A 15,000-nucleotide genomic window follows, 5' to 3' on the forward strand; every position below is an offset into this window, starting at 1 on the left:
TTCAAAGGGCCATACATGCATACATACATTCAAAACTACCCTGTTGATGATGTTGAAATTACAATGGAGCCTTGGATCTAGGTTAAAAACCGGTTCTCTCTCTATTGGCAAGAAATCTTGAAATAAATTGAATAATGACATACATACATACATACATACATACATACATACATACACACATACATACATACATATATACATACATACATATATACATAATATAATAATATTACCCTACCACATATATATGTATACATCCATACTCACATATATATTCATCTTAAATCATTGATCCTTTTAATGTCAATCCACCTTGATGAGTTTGGTTGAACAAATCGAGCTCAGTATTTGTTTTTAAGCCTGCTACCTTTTCTATCAGTCTCTTATACCGAACCGCTAGGTTACATGGACGTAAACAAACCAACACCGATTGTCAAGCGATAGGGAGACAAACACAAAGACACACATATGTATGTTGGGTTTTCATACAGTTTTCCTCTACCAAATTCATTGACAAGTTGCCCGAGATCATAGTAGAAGACACTTCTCGAAGATGTCACACAGTCGGACTGAGCACGAAACCACACAGTTGCAAAGTGAGACCCATAACCTCACAGCTATGCTTACATCGATATTGAGGATTTTCGAAATGAATTGAAACCAATGGCAATTATAAGGGACAGCATAAAGTCAATGTGGTAAACAACGGGAGTCAGTACATGTTTCTGAAAGTGTTTTAATGAAGTAAGAAATATATATTATTGAAATAACTTGATATCATCGCTAATTACTTTATTAATTTTTCTAGGAAGGGTGATGTAGTTAAAGTTGAAGCCAACTTTGGATCAACGCACAAATTTAATGCTTCAAAAGTCATTAAAGTCAAGCAATGGATCCCTCATCCTAAATATAGAAAGACAAATACAGTTAGTAAGTATTTTCTGTTTCCTATCTATCTATCTATCTATCTATCTATCTATCTATCTATCTATCTATCTATCTATCTATCTATCTATCTATCTGTCTGTCTATCTATCTATCTATATCTATCTATCTATCATCTATCTATCTATCTATTATCTATCTATCTATCTCTATCTATCTATCTATCTATCTATCTATCTATCTATCTGTCTGTCTGTCTGTCTGTCTATCTATCTATCTATCTATATATCTATCTATCTATCTATATCTATCTATCTATCTCTATCTATCTATCTATCTGTCTGTCTGTCTGTTCTGTCTGTCTGTCTGTCTGTCTGTCTGTCTGTCTGTCTGTCTGTCTTCATTAACTGAGTTGGTGACCAGAACCAGGAGAGCTATATGCCGCTTCATTCCCTCTATCAGATTGGATTCTTCACTGTCAATGTTATTGGTACGTCTAAAAGAGGGGGAAAGGAAAATTCGGTCCATGATGTGAAACAGTACGTTAAATTTCATTCATTTCTGGTTTGTTGATGTTTATTTACATGTACCCAGTGCACTTTATACTATTTCAGTTTGCTTTATGGCCATATCATATTGAAAATACCAGTTACTGTCAGCTTGCTAACGGTGAGCAATGTCGTGTCAATTTCATAATTAAATAGGCGATCCTTTCGGAAACCTAGGCACTGTAACTATATCAAAATACATGTAGTTTACTTCGTTTGGTATCTGTAGTTTGCTTTAACACCGGCTTTTAGTTTTTACTTTAACGGATTTAAATCTGTTCACAACTTTGGGCCAGATCTCCAGTTCAAATGTTGTTTTCTACCTTCCTGTTTTTCCTAACAGTAAATAAGAAAATTCATTTGAAACCTATTCTGGAAAATAGGTTCTAGTACATTAAAGGATGTAATATTGGCCCAACTTCCCGCATAGAAAGTGGGGTAATTGTCAAAGACATTTTTAAAAAGGGAAAACGTCATCAAATAGCGTCATTTCTTAAATTTGTTACAAATTAAAAATAAAACAACAAAGAATAGTTTACCAATACTCTTTTGTTTATCTTAAAACAATCAAATCTGACCATGTCTTTAAGGAAGCATAAATAGTTTCCTTTGAAAAACTATGAACGAAGCGAATGTCATTTATCTCCCTCTTGACCCCTGACGTTATATGACAAACGTCAACTAAAATGATGTGAATCAGACCAGTTTTACCTGCTAGAAATAGCAACCTAAATGCTTTTAAATCAGATCCCAATTCCTGATGTTCAAGAATCAAATGAAGGGCTAATTTTCAATCCCAGGATCATCCTGATTCCAAAAAAGGTATAATATGTCTATGTAGAGCAAATGAAGACTGAGATATTAGGGTCCCAGACGGACGGACAGAATTTCACTTTTATTATCATAGATGTAGTTAAATAAGTTTTATCTATTTATCAAATGTATTTTGTTTCTTTCCAGTTAATGATGTTGCAGTTTTGGAACTGGCAGAAAAAGTACCCTTCACTAAATGCATTGCTCCACTGGCTCTCCCTAATAAAGGCGATACCTTTAATGGTACTTGTATTGCAGTTGGATGGGGTAAAACTGGAAGTAAGAATTGAATTTATTTTTATGCTCGTAACATATTTCATTGAGATATTCATAATCTTGAATTACAAATTATTTGAAACTTATTAAAATTTTACCTTTTGTGAGAAGTATTGCTTTGGGAAAAACAGAATATGCTGTATTTTATGGCATAAAAGATGAATTAGTATATCAGAAGAACTCTATCAGCAGCGCCTATGCAGGAAAAACCTTTTTAGTGCATTAAAGCTTATGGGAAACATAAGAAACCGGAATGATATTTTTGAGAATATTTTTGAAAAAAGTACCTTTTACATACCATCAAATACAATAATTTTATATTGTGAAAATTCATAGTCTTTAGACTATGAATTTTCACTGTTATAGATATCTGCTATTTTGAGGAAGATGTAATACGCATGTTATTCAAAGGTCTATGTAAAAAGGAAGTCTACTTTCATCTCTGTAGTATAGTATTAATTAAATAAAGACCGAACATTAAATTCAAAATGAAATTCTGATAGCTGTTCCTTCGTATACCCTCAGCTGAGGTTTGCTGTTGACCTCTGCTGTTCTACAGTTCTGTAGAGGGTTTGACTTCGGAAACAGAAGATGAAAAAAGAAACATCAATTATATGTTGCCTTCTATGTTTACAATGTTAAAATGCAGCATCACACAGTGATGAGTTATAGATGAGTGTCTTTATTTGATAGTTGATAATACATCGGATAGGATATTTGACCTTCGTAACATTTGTCATGACTTAATTGAATCAAAAACCCAGTGGTACATCACTGACTCTCCCATACACAATTACGAAGGCACATGGCTTAGGATATATGCTTCACTACCGTGAGCTCATGAATTCGATACCCGGCGTTGCCAAGTGCCTTTGATTAAAATGCTTATTTTCTGTTGCTCCAATTCACTCAGCTGTAATTCAAAGGGCTAATCTTGTCACATTCTGTATCACACTGAATCTCCATGCGAATCACATTAAAGGTACGCATGTCTGTGGAGTGCTCAGCCAGTTGCACGTTAATTTCATGAGCAGATTATTCCATTGATCAGATCAGCTGGAACACTCTTCGTCGTGACCGACGGAATGCCATTGTTTTTATATGCAATTAATAATCATTAATTATATACAACTATCAATTACATAAAAATTATTAAAAATTAATGCATTTCATTTGTCGAATATTGTGTTACAGACGAAGGAATTTTACCAGACCACCTTCAGAAAACTAGGATTAATGTAATGTCAACAAGCCAATGCCAAAAAACAGCATCTGGTATTTCTGCTGAACAACACATCTGTGTTGGGGATAATAAATTCAAGGGAAAAAACGTTTGCGGTGTAAGTCATTCTTTTAATGTTTCTCAACTTTTTATATGTTGACTTTATTTGCAGAATCGTTAGGAATTTGGACGCAATATGAATAGTATTTAATTACAACACCCTTATATTGTGAATCCAAATCCTTCTGAGATGATCTTTGCTTTTCATCGCCGGTGGAGCGGGGGTCATAAAGTAAAGTACAAATCAAGAGTAATTTTATTACTTTTATTAGGTGAATGGAATTATAACAAGGCATATTTTGTCTTTATTTATAACATTTACGGCAATGTATTTTGTGCTGGAATGATCCTTTATTTTCAAAATTTCGTTAAGGGAGATACCACGTATGATGCTAATAATACATGTTGAATAAATATATTTTTCGATGAAGACTATACAGGTAGGCTTCATTCAAGAGCTATTTCTATCATAAGAACAAAATTAGTTTTTTTTTTTAGGAGCGGACGGAAGCTGTGTTGTTTATGTTTCCCTCTACATAAATTACTGAAGTAACTGAAGTTAAGTAATTTCATCTCAGAAATGAAAATAGGGGTTCATTCATTACTAATTCAGATTAATAAAATAATATCCACTATTAGATATAGTAGGAAAACGACACCAATTATAAATTAACCATGACTGGTGAGTGAAAATATCATTTCATATAGAAAACATAAATATAGACATTGAAAATGTCTACATGTAGGTAAATAATTTCTTTCAACGCAGCGGCCATTTTTAATCCCTTATTTTCTGATTTCAGGGAGATTCTGGCGGTGGTCTTGTCTGCCGAAGGAAATCCGATAATGCCTACGTCGTTGCTGGTGTTGCTTCCTACGTTCTTGATTGCAATAAAGGTCTTGGAGTCTATGCCAACACTGCCAACTTCATTGACTATATCAAGGGATACATGAATTTGTAATTTTTCCAAAATATGATGATTTTGTTTCTATAAATAATGAAAATTACTTCAACGTTTCCTGTTATTTTTCTATTTAATATTTCATTTCACTTTTTACTCTTGGCTTCATTTCGAAAATATCCTATTTACAATTTGCATATTACGGCAAGTTTTTTTTCAGAAAAGTATTTTCAAATTTTAGTAATACAGTGTATATGAAAGGTATATGGTAATAGAGCAGAAATTGCCATTATATAGTATAATAGCTAGTCTACACATTTTAACTATATTTCACCTATATTTAAATAGTACTTTATATATATATATTAATGGCTGATGAGTGCTCAGCATTCTAAAACTGTTGTAATGCTTACAACATTTAATAAAATGATGTAGTGCGAAACGATCGTACCAAATTACCAAAGTTATTCTTGTTGCTTATTTTGATTATATATATATATATATATATATATATATATATAATATATATATATATATATATTGGCGATCCACTTCGGTCATGACTGACCATGGGATTGCACCTACGAAGTTACCCTCCCAGGCACAAGTCCGGGCAAGGTCGTTTATGGAAGACCAGCAGTCGCCCATGCATACCGGCCTTCCCTCTCCAGCCCACCAGTGTTATCCAAGAGAAAGGCAAAGGCCGATACAGCTTGGTACCTGTGACGTCGCACAACTCGCAGCCCGGTCCGGGATTCGAACTCACAACCTCACGATCGTAAGCTCGACTCTCTAACCACTGAGCCATGCGCCGTCACTATATATATATATCAAAATTAGGCATAGTTAGTAAAATGTTATTGCCATCGTCATCGTCATCGTCATCGTCATCTTTTTCTTCTTCTTCTTCTTCTTCTTCTTCTTCTTCTTCTTCTTCTTCTTCTTCTCTTCTTCTTCTTCTTCTTCTTCTTCTCCTTATTGTTATGAAAAAACTAAAATATATAAAAAAAACAACTAAAGTATATAAACGTCACTGAACTGACGCATTTAATAGTAAATAGCTTTGTATTATGGGGAAAATGCATCACTCATCCAACGAAGACCACAGTTCAACAATAATTTGATGTATAAAAATGTAGGATAAGCAATAGAATGAGCCAAACAAGGTTGGTTTTAAGTGCATCAAGGAATCAACTCACACCTCATGAATTACTGAACATGATCATTCTTGTTTAATTTCTTCGGCAAACACTAACATCAGCTTACCACATATATTTGTATTTCATTGGTTCTGGTAAATTTTTCCTTAGATTTTGAGTCTTGTTTAAAATGCTCTGCTTGTTGTCCCTGAAATGATAGAGAAAAAAATTTTAATGGTTGTAACGAAACTAAACTTGTATACTCATATTACTGTCAGAAAAAATATAGTAACGTCGGGGAAGAAGTAAGTATCTTGCCTGATCATCATTGTTTTCAGATGTGTTGTCATCCAAATCCTTTTTCTGAATTTGTGTGATAGTTACTCAGGTATTTCTCTTCAAAAGGTAAACTCATAAATCTTCCATTTTTCATTAATATTCTTAGGTTAGGCCTATCGACCTTTCTTGCTGTCAATTTTTCTCGACTTCGAGCGAGAAATTTTCCACAGATATTTGAAACAGTCACCTAAATTATCTAAACCTCTCATATCTTTTTATCATATGGATTACTGGGAAGCAAGATATTTCTCTGGTGTTACAAGGAGGGAACTCATGAAGTTATGCACTCCACCACCACCGGAATCTCTTCTTTCTGGCCATTCCTTTCTCCTCAATGACTTTTTCCCTTTAGTTTGACTGCCCCTTAATCACACACGAAGATGGAAATATACTGTAATTGCTTTGTTATCCGAACAATATACACTACCTTTTCAAAGCAACACAAAGCGCCATATTTAAAATCAGCATCTTAAAAGTAGTTTAAAACAACCTTCAAAAAGGCGTAACCATCTGACCACAAATTGCAGTGAGGGATGGAGATGACTATGAGCATAGGCGGAGAATACAATGAAAGAATATGATATTTAAGTTTAAGATTATTTATATAGAAATAAACAATAGCATTGATGATATGAGGGGTCCTTGAAATGTTAAAAGTAAAGAAGCCGAGAGTGGTATGTAGGACAACTGGATGTGTTTGTCTTATCAATTCTGAGAATATTTCCACTGCTTTCTGTCAGTAAGTATGCCTAATTAATATTCCCACAGAATAAATCTGCATAATGGGCTATATTGTAGATAATTGATGCAAACATCAAAACAATAGAGAATAGAAAAAGAAAAGGCAGATTGTATGTTAGAAGAAAATATGTTTTATAGCTTCTAAAATTTTCCTTTAAAATTTAATTTAAAATTGGTTGAACAATGGAATCATTCTTAAGCATCTTCATTATATTAAAAGCAAAGCAAAACAAAACAAAACAACAACAAAAAACAATCAATATACCTGCAATTACTAAATAATTTTGTGTTCTCAGAAATTCTTCTCTATTTTAATGAGAAATGCTGGTTCTACTTCTACCATTAACGCCTGTGTAGACGCTCGGGCATTCATCCGTCTCGTGATAGATGCAAGGTCCTATTCGGAAGGTCTGTTGTTCTTATACAGGTGAAAGAGAAAATATCTTCGAATTTCTCCTTTGGAATTTCTCTATTCATTTTAGAGAATTTATTCTTACCCGCAAGAATTATAAGTTGTTGATGTTATGAGAATTTTATAAGTTGATGTTATGAGAATTTTATAAGAGAGAACGCAAAATAATTCTCTCTTTTTTTTGGGAACGGTAGATCTCGAAGTAGATAAAGCTATAAATAATGGCGTTTAAATATATTTTAACTCCATATTTACACGCTATTAATTATAACTATATCTGTTTCGAGATTCATAATTCTAAAATAGAATTATAAGTTTAGTTAATTGCTCATTAAAATTTTACGGTTAAAGAATATACAGCTGAAACTCTGAATGAAAACACATTGTTTGAAAAAGAGAACTCCTTTCTATAATCTTTTTGTGAATTGCATTATAAACATACCCCCACACACTAAAAAAAAATCTATGTACAAAAACCTGATGTCACATAATTTAATAGTAACAATCTTTCAGTGAATTATCTGAGCTTGATGTTGAACAAGTCCCTAAACCATTAAATCAAATTTTGTTGACGTGAGACGTAAACCTTCTGTCTTTGAAATACTGAAATCATTTCAGGATTTATTTAATACATGATTTATCTGGTAGAAGACCATTTCGGCAAGACATGAGATAGGAAATGAGAAAAAGCATTCAACTTTGAACCATAAGTTCGGATATCTTACAATAATGCTATTATTTACCCACATGACTTTATAACACGGTTTTTGCATTGTTTTGGTTTCAGTATCATATTATAATACGGGAAGGTCTTCAACTAACCTAGGATCCATCACCTGATCTATGTCAATAATAAAGGGAATTAATCGGTGAATTGTCACACTCGTTAAAGCATTGGCTAGAATGCCTTAGGCTCTGAGTTCAAACACTGCCCCTCATGCTTTCGGTGTCGATATAAAAAGACGGGGGATTGGAGAAACAGTTAGAGGTTCGAGAGAGATGTCTTACATTATCTGTTCCGCGTCTGCGTTTTAACAGCACTGGTGTCAAGATGTATCTGCCCAAGTTGGCAGCTTGGACATCGGAGAAATATCAGTGGGAGAAAGAAGAATTGCAGTTACGGTAAACTACCAGTTTACTTTTAAAGTGTTGTTCAGACATGCACATACATGTTCAGATGAATAGTCAGCCTTCAACGGCGAATGATCTGTATTTAATGGTTTTAAATTTTGGCACAAGGCCAGCAATTTTAAGGGAGGAAACTGATAAGTCAATTATATCGACTTTAGTTCTCAACTGGTGTTTATTTTATCAATCCCGAAAAGATGAAGGGCAAATTTAATCTCGGCGGAATCTGAACTCAGAACGTAAAGAGACGGAACAAATGTCGCTAAGCATTTCGTCCGATGCGCTCGCGATTCTGTTTGCCTACCACGCTTTTTATCTGTTTATTATGAAGGAATCAAAGAAGATCCAGTGGGAAACATTTACGTTAATCGTGGTTCCGAGACACCTGGATCAAATTTCACGTTTGTCAAGAATTGGATAATCGCTAATAATAATCTGTCAATTGTACTGAATTTAAAAATGGCTCTCAGAAAGATCATTGACACCTGCACATGATTTCTAAATTTTAAAAATATTATCAACCTAATTTATTTCCAAATGGGTAGGTAACTTAGTTCTAACAATTAGTGTCTACACTTGTGAATGCAGATATGGCAATGAGACTGAGAAGTCTGCTTCAGAATCATGTAGTGGGGTCTTCCGTCCAATTGCGTGGACGCTTTTGACTGGCTTTGGGAATGAAACTGGTTGACGGAAACGGAAGAAGCCTGTCGTGAGCGTGTACATGCATGCATACATGTATGTATGTATGTATGTATGTATGTATGTATGTATGTATGTATGTATGTATGTATGTATGTATGTATGTATGCATGTGTGTATGAGGTGTGCGTGTGTGTTATGTGTATGTGTGTGTGCGTGTGCGTGCGTGCGCGTGTGTGTATGTATGTACATATGTGTATGTGAAGAGTTCTGATTTTCCCTCATCTTCAAATGCGCTCATGCAAAAAGCTTATTCGAAACGTATCATTTGTCTCCAGTTCTCCGTATAACCATATCCGGACTGTTTGTAGTTCGACAGCCTGGGAGATTAGTACGTTGGTGAAGTTAGCATTAGGAAAGGCATCCAGCTGAAGAAAACCTTTCCTATTCTTATTCACGTAAAATAAGTACACCAACGTGTAAGATGAAAATTAAGATATTGAATTAATTAATTAATTTCTATATTAAAAAACTATATTAAATAAAATGCAAATCGTTTTAAAATTTATAATCAAGAAATCTTATAATTCTGATTATGTCAATTTGTTTTATCTGTTGACAATGTTAATTTGCTTAATAACATTATTTGAATTTAATTGTGAGATAATTACATGAATATTTTAAGCCTTTCAGGCTCCTTTCTTTAATGAAATACATACACTGGTTATGAGTGTGCTTCAAATATGTGAAAAAAAAATGGTCAACAATTTTGAAAGATATTCACCAAATAGCAAGCTTTTTCATTATAAAGCTGGTGTTAAAATATAACTTTACAGAAGTATGCAAATAAATTACAATAAAAAGCTTAATTTAAATATGAACGTTTTAAAATAACAATTATTTTGTTATTTTAAGAGACGTTCAGAGTTAATAGATTCAGGCAGTTTGGTAAGTGGAACATGATCAGATTTTCTTTGAAAAGTTATAATAAAGAGCGGTATAGATTAAAGTTTATTATGTTGAGAAAATAAAGTTGCAGGACGTAATTGATATAAAATTGCGTTAGATAAGAACTGAAACTAAATTAAGACAAAAAACTGGATCTAAAGTTTGTATAAATTAATGATAAATGTTTTAGTAAAGAAACACTACAAACATATGTGCTCAATTTCGGTTTATTCAAAAGATATCTAAAATAAAAATATCTTGCTTTGACAGAAATAATATATGTGGAGTAAAAGATTAGTTTGTCTCTGCTGAATTCTACTTCCAGATAGCTTGCTTATATTCATGTAAGCCTACACAACTTTTAGACATGTATAAGAAAATTGCCTTGCAAATACATGAACAAATATATACAAGACTCACAGGATTTATCAATCGTTCCATGAATGGCATCTACGGGTTTTCCTGATTTGTTAGAAATGTTTAGTCCACGTTAGTCCGTAAGAAGCATAGGGATACTTTCCCGGTTTCCCTGGTGTATATTTTCCTCCTTGGACAGGACACCGGTCAGTCACAAGATTACTTATGTCTGCCAATTCAGTGGATTGGAGCATCGTGAAAGGAAGTGTTTTGCTCAAGAACACAACACGTCGACCGCTCCTGGAATTGAAACCACAATCCCATAATTATGAGTCCAATACCCGAACCATTCGTTTGTTAGAAATATTTACGCCATTCTTTTGTGAAAGATAGTTGCAAATATTCTCCAAATTAAACCATATATGTGTGTATATATATATATATATATATATATATTATATATATATATATATATAAGATACCTTACTTGGGTTTTGGAATACAGCAATATACATCAATAACCTTCAAAGCATTTCATTATTGAGGCTAGACTCAAGAATAGTTCAAAAAATTAGTGTCTACATTTGTGAATGCAGATATGGCAGTGAACCATTCGAAAAACATAAGAATACCAAGAAGCAAATGACAACCATAGGGCAAACGAAACTTAAGTTCAGAAACAGAATCAATCTAATATTAAGAGAACCTTAACCTCTTCATAAGAACTAAATTTTCCAATTCAGATTAAAACATATACATAAAAATAGATATGTCATATATATATATATATAATATATATATATATATATATATATATATATATAATATATATATATATATATATATATATATATATATATATATATATATATATATATATATATATATATATATATATATATGTATATATATATATATATAAGAAATTAAAAAAGGAAAATACGCACACTTACATGGTTATAATATAATTTTTAATATATCGACCGGTTTCGCAATCGCTATTCATGATATAATGTTTAATTTATATGAATATATATTTTTTCTTAAGAAGAAATTTGGTTCATGTTGTTTGTAATGAAATTCACATGTATATATATATATATATATATATATATATATATATATATAATATATATATATATATATATATATATATGTATAAGAATATATATGTTATCTATATACATGTATGTGTATACACAAACACACACAAACAATGTATGTATGTATGTATGTATGTATGTATGTATGTATGTATGTATATATATATATATATATATATATATATATATATATATACATATATATATATGTATTTATGTATGTACGAACACACACACACATATATATATATATTATATATATGTATTTATGTATGTACGTACATATATATATATATATATATATATATATATATATATATATATATATATAGAGAGAGAGAGAGAGAGAGAGAGAGAGTTATACATACAAGAGTAAGCACATAAAGGCAAAACAAGGTGGAAAAAATAGTACTCGTATACCAGAGGTAGAATAATATGCTTTATTAAAAAGCAGCAAAAATATCACAAAAACTGTTACCCAGTCGGACAGTTTTGTTTAAAATGGAGCAAAGTAAAGTTATATGCAGAAATACAATTGCTTTGATAGACACACATTTGAAAATAGTTTTGTTTCGTTGGTCCTTTCAACTATCATCTTTTCAATAACAAATTGCGGTTTAAAATCATATTATTATAAAAATCGAAGAAAGCCCTAAATCAAAAATAGCTTATAAAGAAGGAAAAGGCATGAATACCCAGGGTAAATAATTAGCTGTAAAATATTAATAAATTAATAAATTAAAAGATATATCCGTTAAAAAAAAATTCGCGCTAGATTACATATACATTTACCAATATATACACATACCAAACAATCTATGATATACGTATATACACTAAACATACAAACGCAGATACATGGTTACATACATATATAGACATATATAGGCAAGACATAAATATATACAAATGCATATATATGTATGTTCAACTTCAATAGAATGTTCCTCCTTTAGCTGTGAGAATTGGTGCATTATCACCCTGAAAGATTGCGTTTCACTCCGGAAACAGTTCCACAACCATAGGATGAATTTGACCAGATAAAATGCTTAAATAGTCTTGACTATTTATTCTGCCATGAAAGGAAACCATTGGGTCGGCGGATTTCCAAGATATAGCCCACCAGATTATCACCGATCCAGGCAGTCTGGATCAAATACTTCTCCACACGTATACTCAGCCAGTGGTCGGAAATAAGGTAAAGATGACTCGTCTGATAAAATAATATTCTACCACTACACTAGGGACCAATTCTGTAGATTTTTACTCCGCTCTAAACGCTTTGCAACGTTTGTTTTTGAAAGTAGTGGCTTTCTGATTGCAGCCCTCTTATGAAATCCAACTTTGTGCAGCTCTCGTCGAACAGATTTTGGGGTAAGTGGGTTCTCGAGGTGGTCATTAAGCTCTGCAGTAATTTTGGGAGCTGTACTTTTATGATCCTTTTTAACAATTCGCGTAAGGGTCCGACGGTCCATATCTGAAAGTTTTGGTTTTCTTCTGGAGTTTTGTTTCGACGGGGAGGTTTTTTGCTCTTTCTTAAAAGCTGTCAATACTTTCGAGACAGTACTTCTTGATACATCAAACATTTCGGCTGTTTTCGTTACGCTAGCGCGTGCCATACGAGCATGAGCAGTTGAACCTCTTTGGAAGTATGATAGATCTGTCATTTTAATTACCTTTTTCTGATGATATTTGAAAAGAAACAGCAATTATATAGCAAAACATATTAAGCAACATTAATAATAAATAAAAAAAAACATAAAAGTAAACAAGCTTTTGACGGTTTTATAGGTATTTCAAAATTATGATGCTATGATGTTAGGTGTTTCCATTAATTCGTCCAATCCCTGTATACACACACACACACACACATACACACACACACACACACACACACACACACACACACACACACACGCATATACATATATACGACGGGCTTCTTTCAGTTTACGCCTACCAAATCCACTCACAAGGCTTTGGTCGGCCCGAGGCTACAGTACAAGACACTTGCCCAAGGTGCCACGCAGTGGGACTGAACCGGAACCATGTGGCTGGTAAGCAAGCTACTTGCCACACAGCCACTTCTACCCCTATATATGTATGTATGTATGTATGTATGTATGTATGTATGTATGTATATATATATATATATTATATATATATATATATATATATATATATATATATATATATAATATATATATATGAATAAATAAATGGAGTTTAACGCAGGTGTAAATCAAATATTTCTACTTTCGACACATGTTGCGAAAATTCCAAAAGAATAAATGGTATAAACAATGTAATCTTCTCTTCGGGAAAGTGAAAAAAGCGAAACTCGTCAATAAGACATTTTGGCAAAAAATGATGGATTTGTATAGCGATTGACAGAACGCTATTAATATTTTTTCCGTGTTAATTAACAAGGTAAAAATACACTCATCTATTTATATATATATATATATATATATATATATATATATATATAGGTGAGAGAGTTTGTATGTGAAAGCACGTGTTTGGTTGTATAAAAGACAAAAAAGAGTAAATAAACTACAGAAGGCTTGTGTTATATGGTTAAAGAATGTATTTAAATCGTTGTTAGAAAAATGCTACAAAATTTTACGTATAGAAACATTGTTTTTGGAGAAATAACCGGTTTTGTATTTTCTTTTCAAATTTCTCAAATTTTGTTACCTATACCGTGTCTTGTCTTCGCTATGTTGTGAGTTATGGAGTTCCAGACAGGGGAAAGTAATCAGGGATTTTTTCCGGTATAAGGGAGATAATAAAAAATGTTGGGACTGACTAGGTTTTATTAATTTAACATAATTTGGTTTAGAAGGAATATAATGTTACTAGTGGTTAGGTTTTACTTTATATTTTTTCAATGAGGTGAGCTTCCTTATATATATATAATATATATATATATATATATATATATATATATATATATATATATATATATATATAATATATATATATATATATATACTTTATTGAAAAGCAGTAGAAAAAAAACTGTTACTCAGAGTTTCATGTTCCCGTTCGCCGGACAGCTTTGTTAAAGTGGAACAGAAATAACGATATAATCAAAACTAATTAAAGGATTCCTTTTAAAAATGGATTTGTTTCATTGGTCCTTTCAATTAACGGTCTGAAGCATGCAATGAACAAAATAAATGAATTCAATATAAATTCATTCTATTATAAAATCGTAGAAAACCTAAATCGCAGAGTAGAATCAAAATACATATTGTAAATAATTATATACGAAATATAAGTCAATTAATACATTAAAATTAAAATCAAAATTTTCACGTTGCATTACATAAATATTTTACAACAGTATATACTCATACTAGACCGTCTATAATATACATATATACATCAAAATACACAGATGTATGCACATAGTTATATATATATATATATATATATATGTAAGACATAAATATACACACAAATACACATATACATAT

General features: G+C 32.0%; 1 protein-coding gene across 1 annotated transcript in view; it reads left to right on the forward strand.

Moving 5' to 3' along the window:
- Window positions 1-4,812, forward strand: part of LOC115228264 (trypsin 5G1) — a 14,424-nt gene extending 9,612 nt beyond the window's left edge. The window contains exons 3-6 of the mRNA XM_029798893.2: window positions 809-930; window positions 2,394-2,525; window positions 3,717-3,862; window positions 4,608-4,812. Of these exons, the coding sequence (XP_029654753.1) occupies window positions 809-930; window positions 2,394-2,525; window positions 3,717-3,862; window positions 4,608-4,766 (559 nt within the window). The 3' untranslated portion in view covers window positions 4,767-4,812. The remainder of the gene's footprint in view (window positions 1-808; window positions 931-2,393; window positions 2,526-3,716; window positions 3,863-4,607) is intronic.
- Window positions 4,813-15,000: the final 10,188 nt, after the last annotated feature.

Source organism: Octopus sinensis, linkage group LG2 (genome assembly GCF_006345805.1).
Source record: "Octopus sinensis linkage group LG2, ASM634580v1, whole genome shotgun sequence".
In the NCBI taxonomy this organism is placed as follows: Eukaryota; Metazoa; Mollusca; class Cephalopoda; order Octopoda; family Octopodidae; genus Octopus; species Octopus sinensis.